Below are 24074 nucleotides of genomic sequence, written 5' to 3' on the forward strand. Positions count from 1 at the left end.
TTCTCTTTCTCTCCCTTCCACCCACCTCTCCTTACCTCTTTCTTATTCCCTTACCTCTCCTCCACTCTTCCTCTTCCTTTCCTACTATCTCTCCTTCTCTTTCTCTCCCTTCCACACTCTTCTCCTTTCCCTTCCTTCTTCCTTCCCTTCTCTGCTTCCTACCTCCTCTTATCTCCTTCCTTTTTCCCTCCCTTTCTTTTTCTATTGTTATAGGTGTCTCTTTCAAATCTCAGTTTATGTTTTTGGGGGATGGTATTTCCACAAGCCCATATAGTTTCGTATCATTTCCTTTTTTCTCTTTCGTTCTACAGTCTATATGTCAGCCATCGTCCTGATTTGATGGCTTATTCCAAGTAATTCAGTCTGACTACTTTAATTTTCTGTGCTAATTCCTTTTGAGTTATTAAATTGGTCTGCCCACTCATTTGGTTCTATTTCAATTTCGTCTACTTGGTTACATAGCCCAGATGAAATCCAAGCCCTGTCAATTCTTACTTCCTGTATACAGGCTATATCTATTTTCAATTTCTTAAGTTTATTAAACATCTGGACTCTTTTTTTTGGTGCATTCAGTCCATTCAAGTTTATCAAGATAATTGTTATTTCTTGATCCATCTTTAGCTGTTTTTTTTTTACTTCTAGTTTGTAACTGACTTTTCTCTCTCGCGCCTTTGTTCTCTGCTCTCTCTCTTTCTTGCCTCTGTTCTTCTCTCCTGTTTCTTTCCTTGTCACCTAATGTTTCTTCCTCTCAACCCTACTTTCTAGTCCCTCCTTACTTCTTTGTTCTTCTTCTGCTTTGCTATATCCTTAATAGAATTTCTGTGCTTCTTCTGTATTCTCTATCTTATATCTTTTTCCTTGCCAAGATATCAGAACTCCTTCTGGTACTAACCATCTGTACATTTTTCTGTTTTTATTTAACTGGTTTGTTAAAAATTGATAGTGCCTACGTTGTTCCCGATTTCTCCGTGGAATCTGTTTGAGCGTGATCAACTCTTTTCCCTGTAATGTAATCCATCTCTTCTCTAGTTTTTTTTGTACACTTCATCTCTCGTTGTTTTTTTTTAGCAAATCTTACATGCACTTCTCTCGGGAGTCTATGTCTTCTGGCATAGTTAGTATGCACCCAATAAGCTTCATTGACTTCTCCTCTCAATTCTTGTTCTTTTCTTTGGAGAATTTCAGTGAAAATTTCAATCATTTTTCTTTTCAGGTCTTCCTCCTTCTCTTCCAGTATGTTTTGGAATCTTAGGTAGAATGCAGCTCTTTCATTTTCAAGTCGGGTTATTGATATTTATAGTTCTTTATTAAGTTGTTTATATTCCAATTCCATTTTTCCAATCTTCTGATCTGCTTGTTCTATTTTTTCTTCCATACACTGGATTTTCTGTTCATTAATTCTGTATACTTTCAATTTTGTCATCTACATTTTGATAGTTGCTTTCAATTCTCCCATTTCATTTTTCATTTCTCCATGATTCCTCCTTATCTCTTCATGATTAGTAGTTGTCACTTCCTGGCTTTTTGCCAATGTCTCTTGTATCATCTGGAGCATCAATTGCATACTCTGCATCGTTGGAGCTGTCCCTATTGTTCCTGCCATCTTTTCACCTCTCTCCAACTCCAACGCACTCTCAATTGATCTTTGATTTGAGGAAGGGGGTGTGGCTGAAATCACATTGGGTGTAGTTTTTTTCACTAATTTTATTGAAGTTGCCATTTTTATCCCCCTATTTATCCTTGCCCACAATTGCATATAAGTTTTACTTTACTTCTACTTTATCAGTAATATAAATAATATAAGTAATTGTATATTTCAATATTTAGCAATAGTTAACCTTCCATAATATCATGTTTAAATACCTGAACATTCCTATATAGTATTCAATTCTATTTTGGTCCTTAATTAATATATATCATAGATTTATATACCACACTATTATCTTATACCAATAGATGTCTCTCAATTTTATCATTAATGCAGGTATTCAATTCTAGTAGTTAGTTTATCTGTATGTATGTATGTATGTATGTATGTATGTATGTATGTATAAACTTATGTCACCGTTGGTTTTCTTGCATCAGATTTCAAGGTCCAAATTTACAATCCACTAGGTGTCACTCTCCCCTCACAGAGACTGTTAATATCCAGGTTTCCAGCAAACAAGTAAGGAAGAGGTCCCTTCGAAAACATTCCTCTCTCTCTGACACTGTTCCGAGGCAAATAAATATCAAATACTTATAAGTTCAACTATTCTTTGGGGAAAAACAAAACAGCAGACAGAAGAGTGAGAAGAAAAAGAAAAAAACAACTAAACTACCAACCCGATTGTTAAACAGTCGGAACTTTCCAAATCTTTTCTGCAGATATTATTTTCTACTCCTGTTGTCCATGCCGGGTTTTCATTCTCACTTGGCCAATTCCTTCAAGTTATTCGGGCTGTCTCTTTCAACTCGGCAAACTCAGCTTCTCTGCTTCACTTCTTTTTGGCAAAAATGAACTGCAAAAACAGTCTCCTTCCCAGCGCCTCCTTCTTTCCAGCTCACCCTCTCTGCCAATTTCGCGTTGACCTCCTCTTTGGGTTGTCAGCAATAGTAACAAATATCCTAATTTCAACTGCTTCCCTCTCTGTTTCCTTCCTTCTTATGCGGTCACCATTGCTGGTCCTAACCAAATGGAAGGATAGTTCCTGGTTTTAGTTTTACTGGTGTGGGCGTGGCAGGGGAAGGATACTGTAAAATCTCTATTCCCCTGGAGTGGGAAAGGTTCCTGCAAAATCCCCATTTCGTCCCGATCAGCTGGGACTTAGGAGGCAGAGAATAGATGGGGGTGGAGCCAATCAGAGGTGGTATTTACTGGTTCTCCAAACTACTCAAAATTTCCACTATCAGTTCTCCAGAACTGGTCAGAACCTGTTGAATACCATGTCTGAGCAATAGACTTTTCCAGTAGGGGCAGTAAGAAGGCAGTAAGAAGTCAGAAGTTGTCATTTAGCACTAGTTAACCCACCTTGATGGGATATGGTGGTTCAGTGGCTAAGACACTGAGCTTGTTAATCAAAAAGGTTGGCAGTTCAGTGGTTTGAATCCCTAGTGCCACATAACGGATTGAGATCCCATTTCTTGTCCCATTTTCTGCCAACCTAGCATTTCGAAAGCATGTGAAAATGCAAGTAGAAAAATAGGAACCACCTTTGGTGAGAAAGTAACAGCGTTCGATTCGCCTTCGGCATTTAGTCATGCTGGCTACATGACCACAGAGACGTATTTGGACAGTGCTGGTTCTTCGGCTTTGAAATGGAGATGAGCGCTGCCCCCTAGAGTCGGGAACAACTAGCACATATGTGCGAGGGAAATCTTTACTTTTACAGTAATCCACCTTGAGCGCTATATTTGACAAAGTAAAGTCATTATTTATATAATTTCTATGATATATGCTCAACAAGGCTTACTTGACAATTGAGGATCAAAGAGGAAATCTACTTCCTGCAATTTAGAAACTTTATCTCTGTTAAAGCAGCTTAAAATTGTATTTGCTTTCTGTTGTGTCAGAGTCTGTTGAACTACAATTTCCCTCCCTTTAAAGTACTATTACTGGTCTAGGTATTTTAGAAATCTATTCCTAGGCAACTGAATTATTTTTGATTGCATACAGTTGCATTAATATGAGCTAAATTTTCATTTACTGCTATTTCTGTACCCTATTAATTTTTAGTGATTTCGGTTTATGTTTTCTAGGTATAAATTATCCTACCCTAAGGTGACCAGATTTTCAGATTGGTAAAGAGGGACACCATTGATTGGGGGCAGGGGGGGACTTGATTAAAAGTTTTATATTTTGTCAAAAGGTCACACAAGGCGATTACATTACCCCAGGACACTGAAAGCATCATAAATATGAATCTGTTGCCAAACATCAAAATTTTGATCAGGTGACCATGAGGATGCTGCAACGGTCGCTAAGTGTGAAAAATGGTCTCTAAGTGTGAAAAATGGTTATCAGTCACTTTTTTCAATGCCAATGTAACTTTGGTCACTTAAAAGCTAAAGCTAGTTTGCATTATAATGCCTTATGCTAGCTTACATTTTCAAGAGAGAAGCTAAACTTCTTATTAGAAATGAGTAGATAGAGTAGAGTAGAGTAGAGTAGAGTAGAGTAGAGTAGAGTAGAGTAGAGTAGCAATAGCAGTGGACTTATATACCGCTTCATAGGCCTTTCAGGCCTCTCTAAGCGGTTTACAGAGAGTCAGCATATTGCCCCCAACAATCTGGGTCCTCTACTCTGAGTAGAGTAGAGTAGAGTAGAGTAGAGTAGAGTAGAGTAGAGTAGAGTAGAGTAGAGTAGAGTAGAGTAGAGTAGAATAGTTTATTAGCCAAGTGTGATTGGACACACAAGGAATTTGTCTTCGGTGTACATAAAAAAAATAAAATACAATACATTCATCAAGAATCATAAGCTACAACACTTAGTGATAGTCTCTCTCTCTCTCTCTCTCTCACTCACACACACACACACACACACACACACACACACTCCTCCTCTGGATTCAATGGGACTTTTGGAAAATCCCCCCTCCTGTGCACACACTCCCTCTTTCTCTCTCTCTCTCCCCTCCTCTGGATTCAGTGGGACTTTTAGAAAATCCCCCCTCCTGTGTGCACGCACTCCCTCTTTCTCTCTCTCTCTCTCCCCTCCTCTGGATTCAATGGGACTTTTAGAAAATCCCCCCTCCTGTGCTCTCTCTCTCTCTCTCTTTCTCTCTCTCTCTCCTGTCCTCTGGATTCAATGGGACTTTTAGAAAATCCCCCCTCCTGTGCACACACTCCCTCTTTCTCTCTCTCTCTCTCTCTCTCTCTCCCCTCCTCTGGATTCAATGGGACTTTTAGAAAATCCCCCCCTGTGCACACACTCCCCCCCTCTCTCTCTCCCCTCCTCTGGATTCAATGGGACTTTTAGAAAATCCCCCCCTGTGCACTCTCTCTCTCTCTCTCTCTCTCTCTCTCTCTCTCTCTCTCTCTCTCTCTCTCTCTCTCCTCCTCTGGATTCAATGGGACTTTTAGAAAATCCCCCCTCCTGTGCACACACTCCCTCTCTCTCTCTCTCTCTCTCTCTCTCTCTCTCTCTCTCTCTCTCTCTCTCCCTCCTCTGGATTCAATGGGACGTTTAGAAACCCCCCTCCTGTGCACACACTCCCTCTTTCTCTCTCTCTTTCTCCCCTCCTCTGGATTCAATGGGGTTTAGAAAATCTCCCCTCGGTGCACTCTCACTCACTCTCTCTCTCTCTCTCTCCCCCCCCCCTCTGGATTCAATGGGGTTTAGAAAATCTTCCCTCCGTGCACACACTCCCCCCTCTCTCTCTCCCTCCCTCCCTCCCTCCTCACCCTCTTCCTCTCTCTTTCCTTAAATTCTGAAGCCTGAAGAGGGAAGAGGCTGAACATAGTAAAGATCCTCAAGGATAAATTCTTCTGCTTTTGATTTGCATTAGTACTACAGCACGTTTCTACTAAGCTCCTGTAAATCTATGCTTTTGATACACATACTGCTGCATAGCATTCACTAAAGGATTCTATGTGTTATCATTTTTCCTAGCTGGGTCTTTGGTGCAATAAGTAAAATAATTTGCAAGCATGTAGGTATGACATATGGCAAGCTCATGTAACTTGAGGCTGCCACTTGTTCCTCTGAAGCCACAGCCATTTCTTCCTCTGAAATCTCTTCTCTTCAAATCAAAGTTCTTTAAACATTATGCCAAGCAAATTGGAGTTCTACAATTCAGATCCTGTTTCAACCATGATAATTGGCAACTTTTTTTTTTACTACAACATGCCGTGCATATTTCATTATCTGGAACGTCATTGGAGGGATCAGGATGGGTCTTCAGCATTTTAAAAACAGGGATGCTGGAGCTAAAAACCTTAGTGTAAAATACTTCTAGGGAGAACTTGAGATTCTGTCCCTTGAGGCAAATTCATAAATTGGGAGTGGGGGACAGGGAAGAACTTGGCATAGGCTAAAATGTTTACTTGTACTTCCAATGTTCTCTGTTAAACCAGTGTTGGAAAGAGTTAGGGGAATTTAATTAAGCCTGTTGTAGTAATTAAGGTATTACTACAACAGGTTTTGGGGATACACTTGGAAGAGGGAAACACTCTTAACACCATGGAGATCAGAAGCTCAATGGGGCTTCTCAGATTCAAGGGCTGCTAAGCCAAAGGGGGACAAATCCATGGTGAAAAACCAGAGAACCAGTAAAGATTCTAGATCGATGTACTATATAGGAACTGGGGACGCAGCAAAGAGCACGCAGCCCAGACGTTCATTTCCCACCCTGAGTTTGAGTCCCGTCGAACTCAGCACGCCTGGCAATTTCTTTTTATTTATTTCCTCGGAAACTCTTCCACGTAAACCACCTCATCATGAAACCTTGTTCTCATGACCAGTGTCATTTAGAAAAGGGATTGAAATAGTTTACTAGGCGGAGTTGGGAGAGAGAAGAACCTGTCAGAAACCGTAGGCGGCTCCTGTAAAGCAGCAGTCCCTCCACTCCATCATGTCAGATGGATTACAACTGGGGGGGGCAGCAGATCAACCCACCCAAGGGTCCCCTGCCTGGGTAGGTAGATAGGGCTGCACCTGGTTTAACCAGTTCCGCCCACCTAAAGTGACAAAACTCGCTTTATAAAAAATAAAATAAAACTTGACAAAAGCTGCCAAAATTTGGAACTACCCCGCTCCGGATACCCCACCCTGGGAAGAGGGAAAAAAATGCACAACTATGTACCATCTTGCAAATTCTGACCGGCAACCGCACATTGCAAATTCCCCAAGCGCAAAGTGAATGGTTGGGAAGCGGGGCGCGGGGAGCTTAGAGCAATAAAGAGTTGGAGAGATCCGTGCTCTTTGCGAGCTTGGAAAGCGGGGGATTACGCCAGCTGATCCACCCACCCACCCACCCCACCCCCGTCCTCTTTTTTCCGCCGGAACCCGGGCGGGGGGACTTGGCGGCGACCACCACCTCCATTCCCGCGCCTCAAACCCTCTTCCTCCCCTCCACTCCAAAACTCCTTGGGGCAGATGGCGGAGGAGGGGTGGAGGTAGAAGCGTTCAGTTTAAAAAAAAGGCTGGGGAAAAAAAGAATTGAATTGAAAACAGTAACGAGAGAGACGAAAATCAGAGTATCCAAAAAACCCCAACCCAACACTTTTTTTGTGTTGTTCTCCGTGCTTCACTCCAGGATCCAGATGAGGAAGGCTGCGGCCGTTCCCAAAACTTCTTTCCTCTCCCTCTTTCTCTATCTTTCCCCCACAAAAAGCAGGACGTAATAGACTGGTTTTGAGTGCTGATCATTCGGGATCCATTCAGAATCCTCTCGCCGCCAAACTCTTAAAGCTTTATCAACTCTACAACAAACCACTTTTTCTCCCCTCTGCTCCCCTCCTTCGCTTGGTCACCCCCCCGAAGTTGAAACCTGAGTGGGGCAGCGATTCCCCTACGCGCTTCAGACACGTTGCAGAGAAGTGGGGTTCACCTCTTGCTTTCTCCCCGCAACTTTAAAGGAGTGTGCGCGTGCTGTGGGGAAAACGCCTCCGAGCGGCCCCGCAGAAATAACCGTGGAAGAGAAAAAGACATTTTCTTCTCTTTTTTCCTTTCTTTTCTTTTCTTTTCCTTTCTTTTCTTTTCTTTCTCCCACAGACACACGCCCCAAATTTTTGCCGATTCTTAACCGCCATTGGGGGGAGTGGAGAAAGTGGAAAAGGCAATATTCTATCCTATCTGGAATAACACGGAATAATTTCGAGGGGGGATTCTCAGTCATCCTGGAGTCTTCCCGCCCGGATGCCCGCGACTCCTGTTAGTGCTCGGCAGCGCGTACCTGCCACACAGCCTCCAGCTCCGCAGGCCGTCCTCCCGGCACAAAGCCACTATCCTGCAATTCCTTGGCGGCGGCGGTGGCAGCGGCGGCCACGAGACCTCCTCCTCCTCAGCCACCGCCACCTTGGCTCCCTCTCCCTCCGAGCCCCCTCCCTCCGGCTTCCCTCAGGCTCCGCCCTGCTTTTCCCTCGCCCTCGCACAGCGGGTCCTGGCTGCAGTGCCGATGCCCTTTTGTCCACTCACCCATGAAAATCAGGACTTTTTAAAAACGTCGCAGGACGCGGGATAAATTGTGAAAAAGTGTGACTATCCCGCCAAAAGCGGAACATCTGGTCACCTTATCCTACCCAGTCTTGAGATATATAAAAATGTGTTAAAACATGCTTCATATCTAAGTATAATCTGTATTGTCATTGTACTTAAATAAAATGAAATTGGTTTTAACCTCACTCTTGCAAAATTATAGCAGAAATGAAAAAAAAAAAGAAATAGAGAAAAAAACTAGCATGTGCATGCAGTGATTGTGGTTGTATTTAAAAGTCTGACAGCCCAAGGATAGAAACTATCTTTAAACCCATTTGTTCGGCTGGCTATACTTTGATGTCTTCTGCCTGATGGTAGAAGTGCGAAGAGACACTGACCAGGGTGTGAATCATCTCTGAGTATCTTCCTTACTCTGCTAAAGCAGCGAGATCTGGCGATGACATCCAGTGGTGTCAGAGGGCAACCAATGGTTTCTTGTGCCGAATTGATCACTCTCTGCAGTACCTTCCTGTCCGTAGCTGTTAAACCAGCATACCATACTGTAATGTAGTATGTGAGGACACTTTCTATGGTGGACCAATAGAAAGAGGTCATCAGCTGTTGTTCCACCTGATTTTTTTGCAGAACTCTAAGAAAATGAAGTCTCTGTTGGGTCTTTCCAATCACCAGAGATGTGTTGTTTTTCCAGATGAGATCTTGACTAATAAGCACTCCCAAGAATTTAAAAGAGGAAACCCTCCCCACAAACCCCCCCTCGATATACAATGGGGAAGGCTCCTCTTTGTGCTTCCGGAAATCTAGCACCATCTCCTTTGTCTTACTAGTATCTAGTTGTAAGTTGTTTCTTGAGCACCTTAATTAATATAAGTTATTAATTAAATCATTGAAGAGTACAGGATTCCCAACTGAATATCTCTGTATTTGATGAATGATGATCACTCTTTCAGAATAATTTTCAAGTCAGCAGTGCACTCAATCAATCATCATGTAACCTGTTCACTAACATCCTGCTGCACAGAATAAAATACTCTGTCAACGTCTTTGTAAAGAAAGCAAGAGATATCATACTAACTTTACAAAATTCCTAAGGTCTACTAAGGAAGCTATCTAAAAATATTAGATAAGGTAAGACAGGTTTCTAGTAATTGTTTTCAAAGTGTTTAATGATAAGTTCTTTTATGATAACAGTCTTGCCCTGACATTCTGTTTTTAAAAAGTGCCTGATGGAACGCATGCACTACACATACACGCATATTAACTACATATGCACATATCTTATCCACAAGATTGTTGATGTTATATCACTATTTATGTTTGGCATGTGCATCAAAGCGTTGCCGAAGAGCATGCAATATGCTTCCTGGGATTTTTTGGTGTTTGTCCCGTAAATCTTCTATTGCCCTTTGAGTCTGTTGGAGCAGTGGAGTGGCATGGAACAGTGGAGTGGGATGGAATGGGAGAAAAAAAAGGAAAAAAAGAGATTCAATTTAGATTTATGGTTCAGGACCTATTGAGAGAACATTCTGGAACTAAATATACAATATATGGACTCTTTAATAGAACACACCACATATTTAAGCACATATATAAAATTCTAACTTGCTCTTCATCACAGTCTTTAACATACATTTGGAAACCAATGTTATCTTTGATTTTATCTTATGGCAAAGATTTTTTTTCTCTCTTCCTGCTCATGCTACACCATTCACATAAATCACATTTTCCTATAAATCTGAAAATATATGATGTGCAAATATCTGTCTCTTTTTGTATACTGTAACAAGAGTAAATTCATGTGGGCGAGAATAAGACCCTGGTAAACGGAGTTGAACATTTGCAGCAATGTCTATAAAAAAGAATATTCCTCCTTTGCATGTAAAAACACAAACCTTCATCCCTTTCTCCTTCTTAGAAATGCCCTTGCAGAAGAGTTGGAATTATGCCGTATGGCTGGAGATGGTGTTCAAGCCTTCTTCTACATCCTCTTGTTCTGACCTAGGCTAGACGGTTTCCTGCACCCAGTTGTATAATTAAAAAACAGAATGCATGCTGATGCCTCTTATTTAATTTGTTCCTAACAGTGGTTTGCTGAATAAACCATAATTGGATAAATTTTAAATATAAACTTATTGGGTAAGAAGAGGTTGAACCCTCCATGATGAAGCTTTAGTGTGACATACAGTATATTTGATGGATATTTTCATTTATACATGCTCTTAATCATATTGGTGGCCTTCCAGCTTCAGCGTACCTTGGAGGAAGCTAACTATCTTGACCCCTTCCAGTCTGGCTTCAGGCCCGGTTACAGCACAGAAACCGCTTTGGTCGCATTGACCGATGATCTCTGGAGAGCCAGAGATGGAGGCCATGCGTCCATCCTGGTTCTCCTTGACCTCTCAGCGGCTTTCGATACCATCGACCATGGTATCCTTCTGCGACGACTGCGGGAGGTGGGAGTGGGAGGCACTGTTCTGCAGTGGTTCTCCTCCTACCTCTCGGACAGGTCGCAGTCGGTGTTGGTGGGGGGGCAGAGATCGTCCCCGAGGCCCCTTACTTGTGGGGTGCCGCAGGGTTCGGTCTTATCCCCCCTACTATTTAACATATACATGAAACCGCTGGGCGAGATCATTCGGAGGCACGGGATAAAATACCACCAATATGCGGACGATACACAGTTGTATCTGTCCGCCCCGTGCCAACTCAATGAAGCGGTGGAAGTGATGAACCGGGGCCTTGAGGCTGTTAAAGACTGGATGAGAGCTAACAAACTGGTGCTCAACCCGGAAAAGACCGAGTGGCTGTTGTGTTTTCCTCCCAAAAATTTGGTTAATGTTCCATCAATCAGGCTGGGGGGACAAAATTTATACCCCTCAGACAGGGTCCGCAACTTGGGAGTCCTCCTGGACCCACAGCTGAGTTTCGACCATCATTTGTCAGCTGTGACCAGGGGGGCATTTGCTCAGGTTCGCCTGATGCGCCAGTTGCGGCCCTACCTGAACCGGGAGGCTCTCACAACAGTCACTCGAGCCCTTGTGACCTCTAGGCTGGAATACTGCAACGTGCTCTACATGGGGCTGCCCTTGAAGAGCACCCGGAGACTTCAGCTAGTCCAGAATGCGGCCGCGTGAGTGATTGTGGGCGCACCACGGTTCGCCCACATAACACCGATCCTCCGTGAGCTGCGCTGGCTACCTGTTGATCTCCGGGTGCACTTCAAGGTCCTACTTACCACTCACAAAGCGGTCCATGGTAGTGGATCTGGCTATTTGAGAGACCGCCTTCTGCCAATTACCTCCCTGCGTCCCATCAGATCGCACAGGGTAGGCCTCCTCCGAATCCCATCCGCCAGTCAGTGCCGACTGGCGACTACTCGGAGGAGAGCCTTCTCAGTTGCAGCTCCGACGCTATGGAACAATCTCCCCGTGGAGATTCGCACCCTCACCACCGCCCAGGCCTTCCGCACGGCCCTCAAGAACTGGCTAGCCCGTCAGGCCTGGGGATGAAAAATCTTAGTTTGTCCCCTCCCGAATGATGAATGAATGTTGTGCTCTATTTTTAATATTATGTATTGTCTTATGTCTTTTGTCTTTGTACCCCCTTTCCCGTGTTTTGTAAGCCGCCCTGAGTCCCCTCAGGGAAAAGGGCGGCCTATAAATTATAATAAACATTCCAAACATTCCAAACATTGTGTAGTTTGAATAAGTGCTGTTTAAACAGTAAGGGATGAATGAATGATAATGTTACATTGACATTTATGTAACAAACACTCAACAATATTTCTGCATATAGACTTAGTCTATTTCCATAACTGTTTGCAAATAGTTATTATAGAACTTATAATTTCATAAATAAGGAAGTTTTAATTTGAATGGATACTTTCTTTTTAGAATAGAAATACGCTTACCTGTTCAGCTAATTTTTCAGGAGTTATATCTGGATCATATGGAATTGGTTTTCCAATATGGGTTATAAGTTTAACTGGAAACATTCCATACAATGGAAAGATGAACCATCGGTTTCTCTCATAAAACCATCTCATTGGTCCTGGGTACAAATTTTAGAAAATATGATATGTATATTAGTAGATTGCCAAGAGTTTCATATTTGACTTTGTTGGGAGCCTATATTTAAATGCAATAATTAATGCCAGCAATGAAATCAACTAATGGAAAGTTTTTGCAGTGTGTAGAAACAAGAAAATAAGCCATCATGTTTGGAACCTTACAGTTTGCAAAATACAACTTAGATTAAAAAGTTATGAAAAAATTAGAGTTAGGAGAATCCTGACATATAAATAGACACACAAATATAAGTAGACAGATAAACAGACAAGACAGGCAGTCTTTCCAGGATAATTACCAATTAATTTACAGAATATGGATAACTTTGCTGAATATCCATAACTTCTGGGTCATCCGTATGTCTTGTAATCCCATGACATCACGTCAGTTATGGGAAATGTATTAAATCAGTTTTTTCCACCAAAGCTCTGGAGTTCTGGAGTATGTACATATGTATGTATATGTATACAGTATATGTGTTTGTATATCTGTAGATTTGTAATCTATATCTAGAGATAGATAGATAAATAGATACATAGGAAATAGAGAGATAAGAGAGATAGATGAAAGACAGACAGATAGACAGAAAGACATACCTACCTACCTACCTACCGGCCGGCCAGCCGGCCAGCTGGCCGGCCGGCCGGCCGACAAACAGGCAGGCAGGCAGGCAGGCAGGCAGACAGGCAGACAGACAGACAGACAGGCAGATAGATATCTGAAGACAGAGCATATACAGTCTTTTCACATTAAATAAAATAAAAATAATCCCAAATTAATCTACCCCAAATATATTTTTAGTTTACTTAGAACCCAGATTTAGCTATTTTTCATTCAAATTAAACATAAGCAAAGATGCAGATGTACAAATTTATAGTCTTAAATAAATAACATTTTCAAGAATACATAAAGTTTTACTTACTTATGTTTGTATATGCCATATATCCTTCTCTAATATTTTGTGTAAATAAAGGAATGATTGGCTAGAAGAAATAAAAGAAACAAATAATGAGCTTCTTTTAGTTATAATATGTGAAAGGAATAAAATGTATTGGTTGGACATAAAATACATCAATAAAAAACTTATTTTAACTAATATGAACAATATAGTGTATAAGATCATTGTATTTTTATGACATCCCTTTTCAGCAGGGCATTGTTGAACTAAATGTAGTTTGGTTTGTCATTGTACTAAATGTAGTTCAGGTACTGACATGCTGAACGTTTTTTCTTAATGCTGATATTTCATGCTCATACATCCAAAAGATCCTGATTTTTAAACTAATATTAAACTTCAGTTTTATTTTTCACATAACCAACTAATATGCAAAGGGAAGACAAACGCAAGAGTTGAATGAAAATATTATGATTCTTTTTTTATTGAGCGTTTATTACATTGTCCTATAACTTTGTCCATCTTTCTTACAGATAAATTTACTCCTTCAGATCAGTTATTGGCATCTAGTATACTCAGGCAAATGCTGACACAGGCACCACGGGTGAGTCTTTTGCTGTTTTCAGGGCAGCCCAGTGGGCCAGGCCTAAGCAGGCTGGTTACAACCCCCAGGCCTTGAGTTTGACCACACTGACGTAGACCTTTGGGGGAAGGTAGAAACCTTCCAGAACCTTCCAATTCAGAGACAGAAATGTTCCAATGAGGTGAAAATGAACTAAAATTTCAATTTATTTTTTGCATTGCAGGCGCATTATGGCTGAAAAGGTAACTGGATATAAGATCTGGACAGCCAAAACTCTGTCTGGAATCGAGATCTGGAGTTTGCCCAAATCTACGCCATAAAGCACATTAAGCCTTTAAGGTCTTCAAGGTCATCTTCTTTTTAATCCTTTGGGAGTTTTACTGTTTATTGTTTCTTTAAGATTGAAAATCATTCAGCACTTCAAGTTTACCATTTGCTGAATTAGTTAATCTTTAATACATTTAAAAAGAAAAACATATTTTTTCCAGCTTGCTGAGATCTTTATTTGTTTGCATCCCTCCCCAAATATACAACAAAGATGTGATTTTTAAAGTCAGTTTTTGAAAGTTTTTAAAAATGTTAAGACTTTGTAAAATTGATTTAAAGAAAGAAATTGAAATTAATTATACCTTCCAGTGTGGAAAAAAGCGTACTATTTACATATCTATAGTGATTCTGTCATCCAGGTCATCATTGCCCAAATGTTTGAAAACATTTTGCTTCTCATCCAAGAAGTTTCTTGGATGAGAAGCAAAACATCTTCAAAGAAAATCCAGAAAGTCCAGTTGCCTCTTGAAAAAGTGTCATGTTTACATTTCATTCTTAAAAGAAAACTTTGAAAGTTGATTACTAGAGCACAGATGTGTACTTTAAATGAGATGTATGACCTGTGGATTGAAAACCTTTGTAATCTCAAATTTAAAATTTGCTGAATGGGTTTATTTTCAATCAATTGAAAAATTAAATTCAACAGTTTTCATATTCACTCTCATAGCCATTTTCCAACTAGCTGCCACCAATGACACTTTTGTAAGGGAAGGTAATGATGGAACTTTTTTGAATATGAACCAGGCAGATATAGATATGCCCACTAATCAATCAAACACAAACAGAAACACACAGAAACACCTCACCTGGTTTGAGATCTGATAAAAGGAATTAAACATAGAAAACACAAGTTAACTGCCTGATTCCACCAAATTTTGCACCAAATTTTATATATCAATGGCTTTCTTTTTTTTTATGGGGAGTGCAGGAGAGCAGCATAATTTTTAAGTTTTATAGGGCAATGACTTTATTTCTAATTTTATGTATACTTGTATTATTATATACTTGTATAAATAATACTTGCATTATTTATCACTTTATTTTTTTCATTTTTTTTCCAGGAGATGTGGCGAGAGCAGCATACTTTTTATTACAGTCAAATTTGGCATAAGATGGATAAGTCATAAGGTTTGTTTCCTGTGTACTGCCTTTAATATCTAATCGTTGATGCATTGTATGGATTGCTTAGGGTTGGATAGGCAACTTTTTACTAGAGCAAAAGGAAACACAACCCTTCCTTCCTATTTTAATTATTACTTTTATTTTCACTACTTTTGTAGTTATACTATTTGTATGCATGACAACATAATGTATAATATATGCATTTATACTTTCATTCTCCTAAATAGTTTAGCATAATAAATTGATGAAAATAAAAAAAGTAATTTGAATTATGTGAACTGAAAGAAATAAGATTTTTCTTTTCCTGGTCTGGCAAATCTGATTTGTGGTTGTATGCACCCTCCTGTGCATTAGCAAATAGCTTAAAAATAAATAGATAATATTTGCAAATGCATATTCCACTTAAAAGACCACTAGGAAAAAATATGAAGACAAATGGCTTACCACTTTGGCATCTATAGCTATTTGAGCAAATCCTTTACGTTTTCCCCATATTACTTTATACTGGTTATTTCCATAGTTCTGCTCTCGTAGTCCTCCTGGTGCAATTCCAAGTAAGTGCCCTTGTTTCAGAACATTTATGCACCTTTCTCTTGTAGAACAATCACAGCGATGAATGGAAATGAATCGTTTTAGTCCTGCAAAAACAGACCTAAGGAATCATTCTGTTCTTGCTTGTAAAATAAAACAGAATACATGTATTTCCATAATAACATAACTCCAAATAAGACCTTGGAAAGGAAAACTGGACTTCACACGCTAGTGAATCAATTTTATTAACTCCCCCCCAAAAACCCACCCGCCTAAACATAGTAATTTTTTTTACCTGGTAAACTCAAGAGCAAATCGTCTATCACAGAATAGCAGAATCTCCCAGTGAGTCTATACAACCTTATTGCAAAACAGTGATAGTCAATTGGATAGCTTCCATGATAAAAAACAAGAAGCGCTGGTCCTTGGGGTAAATTTTCTAATCCAGAAATCTCATAACCTGTTATTGGGAGAACAATAAAATGGCTTCAACTTTTTTGTCACAAGAGTTTCCTATATAAGATCACATAAAAATATGGCATATTTTTCTTATCAAGCTAAATATTTTAAATCAAATGTGCTTTTTGGAACCATCACATTGAATCCTAAAAAAAGAAAAAAGACTCCTCTGAGAAATCAATGTTACTGCTTTTGTGATCCTGCACATCTGGCCTAGTTTCCTATAAGTTATTTACATTCGTGTTAGTTAATGGCATCAAACCTTTCCTACAAATATTTATGTCTTTGAAAATTTTGTCCATTTTAAAAAACTCATTTTACAAACACAATTTTAGTATTCTGTTGATACTTTCCAAAATTCTTACAAACATATAGAATGTATGGGCTTTAGATGGCTTCTTCCAGCTTTATCCAAAGGTATATTTAATGGTAATGTTTAATAGCTTAACTACAATTTTGAAAAAAACAAGTTTAAATTAAACAGCTCATTTGGAGTTTAATATTAAGGCACAGGAAAAATTGTACGTGGTAGAAGCAAGGATTAGAAGAAATATTCCTGATTTAATTTGTTTACTGTCAGACCTCTAGTTATTGTACTTTGCATATGAAATAAAATTCCAATTATTTTAATTGTCAAAAAGACTAGAATTACAGATTACTAGGTTGGATGGCCAGACCCAAACCAGGAGAAATTATGTCTTAATGTAAAATGTAAAGCCAATGTGTTTCTAAGCAACTGAAACCTTAGCACAAAATATATTATAGGTCTTCTTGTGATTATAATAGGAGAAGCCATATGGCCGCTTCACTCAATGACTGTTTTCCAAATTGCAGTCACTAAATAGAGCACTGGGGAGAAGGCCAGGGCTTTTTGGGGTTGCTACGCCGGTGATGATAGGCACATGCTCCCTTACACATGGAAGACCCAGGCTCTATTCTCTGTCCCAACAGGGAAAACATTTGCTAGTGTTTTTACTAGATATAAGGTCTTGCTCCTCCAATGTACTGAACAATATCCTCTCTGATTTTTTTAAAACTTTTCCTAAGATGATTATATACTGGTTTTTATTTTTATAATTCTGAATTTTTAGGAATATAATGATATGAAAATGTATATATAACTGGCTTCACAGCTGTGAACAGAAAGGCACTGCAGAGAGTGATCAATTTGGCATAAGAAACCATTGGTTGCCCTCTGGATGACATCGCCAGGTCTCGCTACTTTAGCAGAGTAAGGAAGATACTCAGAGCTGATTTACATCCTGGTCAGTGTCTCTTTGCACTTCTACTATCGGGCAGAGGACATCAAAGTATAGCCAGCCAAACAAATAGGTTTAAGAATAGTTTCTATCCTTAGACTGTCAGACTTTTAAATACAACCACAATCACTCCATGCACATGTGGAAATGTACGAGTAGTTTTTTTCTTTTTCTTTCTTTTTTAGTTTCCACTATAATTTTGCACCAGTGAGTCTAAAACCAATTTCACTGTATTTATTTTGTACAATAACAATACAGACTATACTACTATACCTAAATATTTCTGGTATTTTATGGTTAGTTTTACAGTATACATAGGGTTGATCTTATTATTATTTTAAAATTATGTATGTATGAGACTAAAGATGAAACAAGCACATAAGCAGTGCAGACAAAAAGCCAGAAATTAGGTCTTCTAGATTATGGAACCATAGAATCATAGAGATGGAAGAGACTTTGGAGGTCTTCTACTCTAACCCCTGGCCAAAGCACAAAATGCATAATATCTCAGTCAAATGGTTGACCTTTTTATTTTTGAAAACCTCCAGGAAGTATATACAAAGGAGCTAAGTCTTTAAGGAAACAAAACAAAAATGTCACCCAAACTAGACTAAAGAAATTGAGCCTGAGCACATGGAAAACCCTTCCCAAAGTCCCACCAACAGACTTGAAACTGATCACGGCAAGTCCTACGAATCAACAAACTGAATTCTTTGGTGGATAAAAGGGATCCTAAGGCCTGTGCATTTTGAGTTAACTTTCGATATGTAATTGGTGGCTTCCATCCTTCTGACTAATACTTGGCAGCCTAGCTGAGAAGGATGTGACAAATATGGATAAGTGTCTGTGTGCATGTGAGAAAATGAAAATGTACATTGCAAAACCAGTAAAGTTTTTCACTTACTTTAAATTCTTCAGGCCTCCACAAATTCCAAAGAACCAGTTGTAACTCAGTATTCAGTTAAAAATAATTGGATCATGGGTGTTGACCTGGGCTGCGATTGTGTGTTTGTGTTTGTGTGTGTGTGTTTGTGAGCAGTGACATGCAGTCAGGGGAGGCAGGGGAGGCTGAGCCTCACCACTGTCATCATGAAAAGAAAAAAAATGTAAAAGGAAACGGCAAGAGCTGTAGTCAGGCTAAGCTAGTTGCTGCCAGAGTCACCATGGATGGCTCTGCTTAGTGCTTAACTGTTTAAAAAAGCCTCTAAAAAGTGCCCTCTACAGGAGGAGGCAGGAGAACCACGTGCCTCATTTAGTCTGACTTTATGATCACTTGAGCAACCCTTAGGCAAGGGTTAAAAGCTGAAAAATTCCTTATGTAGATGAGTCACGTGGTTCTCTTGCCTCCTCCTGTAGAGGGAGTTTTTTAGAGGCTTTTTTAAATAGTTAAGCAGAGTCATCCATTGGGCACTCTGGCAGCAACTAGCCCAGCCTGACCTAGGCAGCTCTTGCCTTTTTCCTTTTACATTTTTACATTTTCATGATGGCAGGCAAGAGCAGAGTTGAAATCCTCTGTGAAACAGCTTGAAAAGGTATGTGGGTCGAAGGGACTTTGCAACTTTGTATGTGTGTGTGTGTTTGAGAGTGAAGAGAGGGAAGGGGTTAGGAGAGGCAAGGAGGGCAGCCTGCGAGCTTTCTTTCTCTGTGTCCGCGGCAGCCTGCCAGCAGAGGCGGGTCTTTTACCCGCCTCTGCTAGTGGGCTGTCGCTTTCTTTTGCCCAGAGGTGGGTAGCTCAGGCAGGCTGGCGGGCTGCCGCTTTCTTTCTCTTGCCCCTTTCTCTCTTTTGCAGCAGCCGTGGACATAGAGGGGGGCAAAATAAAGCAAGCTTGTGGACTGCTGCTTTCTTTTGGCCAGAGGTGGGCAGCTCAGTTGGGCTGCCGCCTCTGGGCAAAAGAAAGAAAGTGGCAGCCTGCCAGCTCACTTTCTTTTGCCGGCCTGTATGTTCACGGCTGCTGTGGACACAGAGGCGGGCAAAAGAAAGCGAGCTGGCGGGCTGCTGCTTTCTTTTGCCCAGAGGCGGGCAGCTCAGTTGGGCTGCTCCCTCTGGGCAAAAGAAAGAAAGTGGCAGCCTACCAGCTCACTTTCTTTTGCCGGCCTGTATGTTCACGGCTGCTGTGGACACAGAGGCGGGCAAAAGAAAGCGAGCTGGCGGGCTGCTGCTTTCTTTTGCCCAGAGGCGGGCAGCTCAGTTGGGCTGCTCCCTCTGGGCAAAAGAAAGAAAGTGGCAGCCTGCCAGCTCACTTTCTTTTGCCGGCCTGTATGTTCACGGCTGCTGTGGACACAGAGGCGGGCAAAAGAAAGCGAGCTGGCGGGCTGCTGCTTTCTTTTGCCCAGAGGCGGGCAGCTCAGTTGGGCTGCTCCCTCTGGGCAAAAGAAAGAAAGTGGCAGCCTGCCAGCTCACTTTCTTTTGCCGGCCTGTATGTTCACAGCTGCTGTGGACACAGAGGCGGGCAAAAGAAAGCGAGCTGGCGGGCTGCGGCTTTCTTTCTTTTGCCGCTTTCTTTCTTTTGCAGCAGCCGCGGACATAGGGGCCAGCAAAAGAAAGCCAGCTGGCAGGCTACCGCTTTCTTTTACCCGCCACAGGTGTGGGCAGCTCAGGCGGGCTGCCGGGCTGCCGCTTTCTTTTGCCCACCTCTATGTCCGCGGCAGCCGCAGAAACAGCAGCCATCAAAAGCAAGCAAGCTGGTGGGCTGTCAGAGCTCAGGCGGGCGAAAGAAAGAAGCCACTTTAGACAGTGGGATGTTGGGGGGGAAGACTGCCTCACCAGCCATAAACCTCACAGTACATCACTGTGTGTGAGTGACCATAAGCAAACTTGATATTGTGTGTAATACCTGCAATTAGTTTCTTAAATTGAGATTAAGGCAGCTCCTGCATTCAGTTCTGCAACCTCAAAGATTAAGGGAGTTTGTTGACTAATTGTAGAAGCATTTTTTAATAAGTGAATTCTATATAAATTGACAGTATGCAGCCTCAGTTTCCCCTTTATTTTCTACTACATTCTGATGAGGTTTCAAGATGCAAATGACTGCAGTTAAGGGTTGGCCCCAAGAATTATGTCTATGAGTGAAAATAAATTTCTTATCTCTGCCTTAAAGAATTAATGAAGAACATCCTACTTACCATGCAATATCTTTCCAAACAAGTCTGTTATCCATGCGTACATTTTCTTTGGCATATCCCATTGTTTGCTATTGCCATCTTCTGGAAAATTACCAATTTTTTCTAACACATAATATACTAGACTAGTGGTATAGAAGAATGAAAATGCAAATATAAGTGGATAATATAATATTATCAATATTACTAACACTGTCATGGGATACACCATAAAGCCTGCACATTCTTCCAAAATGTAAGTTGGCCAGATGAAATATTCTTTTCCAGGGGTATAGTAAATATTTTCTGCAGTCATGTTTAAACTCAGACTACAGGAATAAAAGTCCAAAAATGTTTTCTTCCTGAAAAAAACCATACAAACATTCTTTAATATAATTACTATTTGCAATATTGAGCTTTCGGATAAGAGCAGAATATCAGAATAGCACTGAATACATTGTAATGACGCTTTCATATAGCCTAATGGAGAAGATTGGGCTGAGATGATAAAACAAATCAAATCTTAGTACAATCAATCAAACTATTGGTACTTTTAATGAAATATTACTAGTATAATTAGAGGCTGACACTAAACTTGTTTTTTTAACCAACCAAGAAAGAAAAGGTTTGACCAGCCAAAGGTGTCTATTCAGAAGGGAGTCCTTGATTTTTGAAAGAACTTGTGGGTTTTTGTGCATACAAGACAAATCTTGAAATCCTCTGTTAAAAATCTGTCATAGAAACTCTTTCTTCCTGACTGATGTCCATTCTGTCCCTGAGCTTCTACCTCCTCCTTTATTTTTATTAGAAAGGGATCAATTGTAGACTTCTTGCAAGAAACCCACCTTCTGTTCCCTTCTGCTAGAACCTGTTTCATTATGACAGGCATCTCCAAGGCAGAATGCGATTAAAACAGGGATGGTAGTTCTGTCTGAGGACACTAAACTTCAGTAGGCAGGTTAGCTTCAATTAATAGAAACAAACACTAAAATAGGTTTGTGTCTGAAGACATTAATCTTCAGTTGGCAAGTTAGCTTCAAGAGTTTCATCACCATAAATTCCAAAATACGACTCTTGTAGTTCTACTGCAGCTAATATATCACGGATGTTGCACAGCAAAGCAGTCTCCCAGAGCTTATAAAAACATTGTGCTACTCTAACATAGCAAGTGTTTTACTCCCATTTAATATAACTGTTTTTTTAAAAAAACATTGGTTATAAATCTAAACATTCTATAGCTGCTGAGTATATTGAGTTCGAGGGAAAAAAATGATGTGCACGGATTCAACAGAACAGATGCCAAAGCAGCCGTATAAGTATGGAAAAAGGCACCCACTCCCTTAACTGTTCAGTAAGAAATGCTTCATTTAAGGATTTCTTTATACCACTATACAGTAATGCAGAACAGGGTGAAGAAATATCTTGCCTCGCAATCTATCAATCTTTCGCAATCTATTATTAAGGAAACGCTCTGATTTACTGACAGAATGAGTAATAAATTCATTATTCAGAATAATAAATATAATTTTTCTAAAAAATATTAATAATGAATAAATATTTCCTGTCTTTGTTTTCTGTGAGCTAACCTGCTCAAAGAACTTCTAGCAGAACGAGACAGATAGAAGCAATAGCATAACACTATTCCATGCACACTCTGATAGCTGGTATCACTATTAGCCTTTCTTCTTGGCTTTGTTCATAGATGAAATAATATAGCAGTAATATTTCAGATTCTACAGATATTTGAAAAGCTACCTCAGAATGGCCACAAAGTCTTGTAATAATATTCAGCTTTTTGCAAAATGATTCTAAGACTCTTCATCCGACCCCCCAAGTCATTTAGAACAGGTGATAAAAATAGTTAATTCAACTGAATTTCCTTCAGAATGAAACAGTAATTTATACATTAACAACCTCTCACTATCCAACTTTTCTGCAATAGAAATATCCTACTGAGGTCAATGTCAAAACATTAAAAGAAAAGTTGTAAATTTATGAACAATCAGAGCATTATTGATTAAAAACAGAAGGGACCCACTGGTATTGAAAAAAAGAGATGAATTTCACCTGCATACACAATCATTACCTCCTTCAAACAGCTTGCTTGGAAGATCAATTTTATGCTGATGAAATATGGTTTTTAAATGAATAAATTCTCCTCCCTCGGAGGGTGGAGTGAGAACAAACTCAATTCATAAACCTAGACTTAACCATTCTTTTAGCCAATGCCAACATTTATCTTTAAGTGAAGAACAAGCAGCTTATGAAATGAGAATTAAGTCTGCTCTAACTGTTCTCATGGTGCCTTGTGCTTAATCAACCTTAGAAGACTCCTGGTTTGGTATTCTGCTGAGTTGACTTTCCACTTGGTTCAGCAGAGGCAGATTTATCTGAGTCTGAGTCCTGGACCATGAGACCCTTTGGGAGCTGTGATCTGATGTAATCTCAAGCAGGAAGGCATTTTGTGGGAATATCAGTTTTTGATATTACACAAAGGAATATCATTTAATTGGAAGATTATTTTCTGTTGTGACATCTATCCTTTGGGATGTCTTCCTGAAGCCTGCAACAAACTTTTCCAGCCCTGCACATGAGAAAACATGTCTAGTGCCTGTCGTTCAATGATGGTTGCATCAGTGTTCTTTTTATACATCTGCAAATTTTAACATTTTCCACTTGAATGTGCCTTACCTTCCCCTGTTTCTCAGCAGGAAGTCAGAACCAATCAGCATGAGGGAATGCTCTTCTGCACAACATGCAATTTGGATTTGGGAGATATTTATTTGCATTGATCTATCTGCAGCTCTTTTCAACTTCCAACTTTGTGGCGATCATTGCACAACTGGTAGGTGCACAACTCTCAATCATCCTAGAGTCAGATTGGTTCCAATTTTGTGACCTACCAGAAGACATGTTTTTTTCCATTTAGCCTGGGATTTGGGAATGTGTATATGGGCACCTGAAAAGTGGCTGCATTGGTAGGGAAATTGATTGCACCATACCAAAGATTATAAGAATTAAAAAAAAATATTTTAAAATAATTTTTGTCATAATGTATTTGGTCATTGCTGTTATATTTTTCTATGCCAGTGAAGTCACATGAGTAAGATGGGCAGCTGAATAAATTTAGGAAATCAACAATTAAATAAATAAGGAACAAGAAAAAGAACATTTGTAGCATAGAACAAGAGCAACCTCCATTGATGCCCTTTTATCCATAGAAGGAGAAATCTGGAAACTTTCTGAAAACTGTCTCCAGCTTTTCCTTTGTATGGATAAGAAGGCATCAATGGAAACTGTTAGGTAAGCTCCCCATTGGGAGAGTGAGTACGTTCAGCGAAGCATTGTGAGAGTTGTGTTGGAGAACACACAAACCAGCATACAGAGACACTGCAGCAGGGGTGGGTTTCTCGCCCCGTTCCAACCGGATCGGTTGGAACGAGGCCGGCGGCGTCCTCGCGCACGCATGCGGCGTCCTCGTGCACGCACGCGGCGTCCTCGCGCACGCACACGGTGTCCTCACGCACGCACACGCTGCACTCGTGCACGCGCACGACACGCGCATGCGTACTAGTGTCTGCGCGATGCTCCAGCTGCTCCT

The 24074-nt window shown here is 40.4% G+C and overlaps 1 protein-coding gene across 1 annotated transcript; it reads right to left on the reverse strand.

Annotated features, from left to right (window-relative positions):
• Positions 1 to 9322: 9322 nt before the first annotated feature.
• Positions 9323 to 20806, reverse strand: LOC116512687 (transmembrane protein 68-like). The gene is made up of 6 exons (XM_032223293.1): positions 20498 to 20806; positions 15952 to 16116; positions 15570 to 15763; positions 13121 to 13181; positions 12042 to 12181; positions 9323 to 9546 (listed from the first exon to the last, which is right to left on the reverse strand). Exons 1-6 carry the CDS (start codon positions 20787 to 20789, stop codon positions 9442 to 9444), a joined length of 957 nt encoding a protein of 318 aa, XP_032079184.1. The 5' UTR covers positions 20790 to 20806; the 3' UTR covers positions 9323 to 9441.
• Between the last annotated feature and the right edge of the window lie 3268 nt (positions 20807 to 24074).

This window comes from Thamnophis elegans, chromosome 8 (assembly GCF_009769535.1).
Source record: "Thamnophis elegans isolate rThaEle1 chromosome 8, rThaEle1.pri, whole genome shotgun sequence".
Taxonomy (NCBI): Eukaryota; Metazoa; Chordata; class Lepidosauria; order Squamata; family Colubridae; genus Thamnophis; species Thamnophis elegans.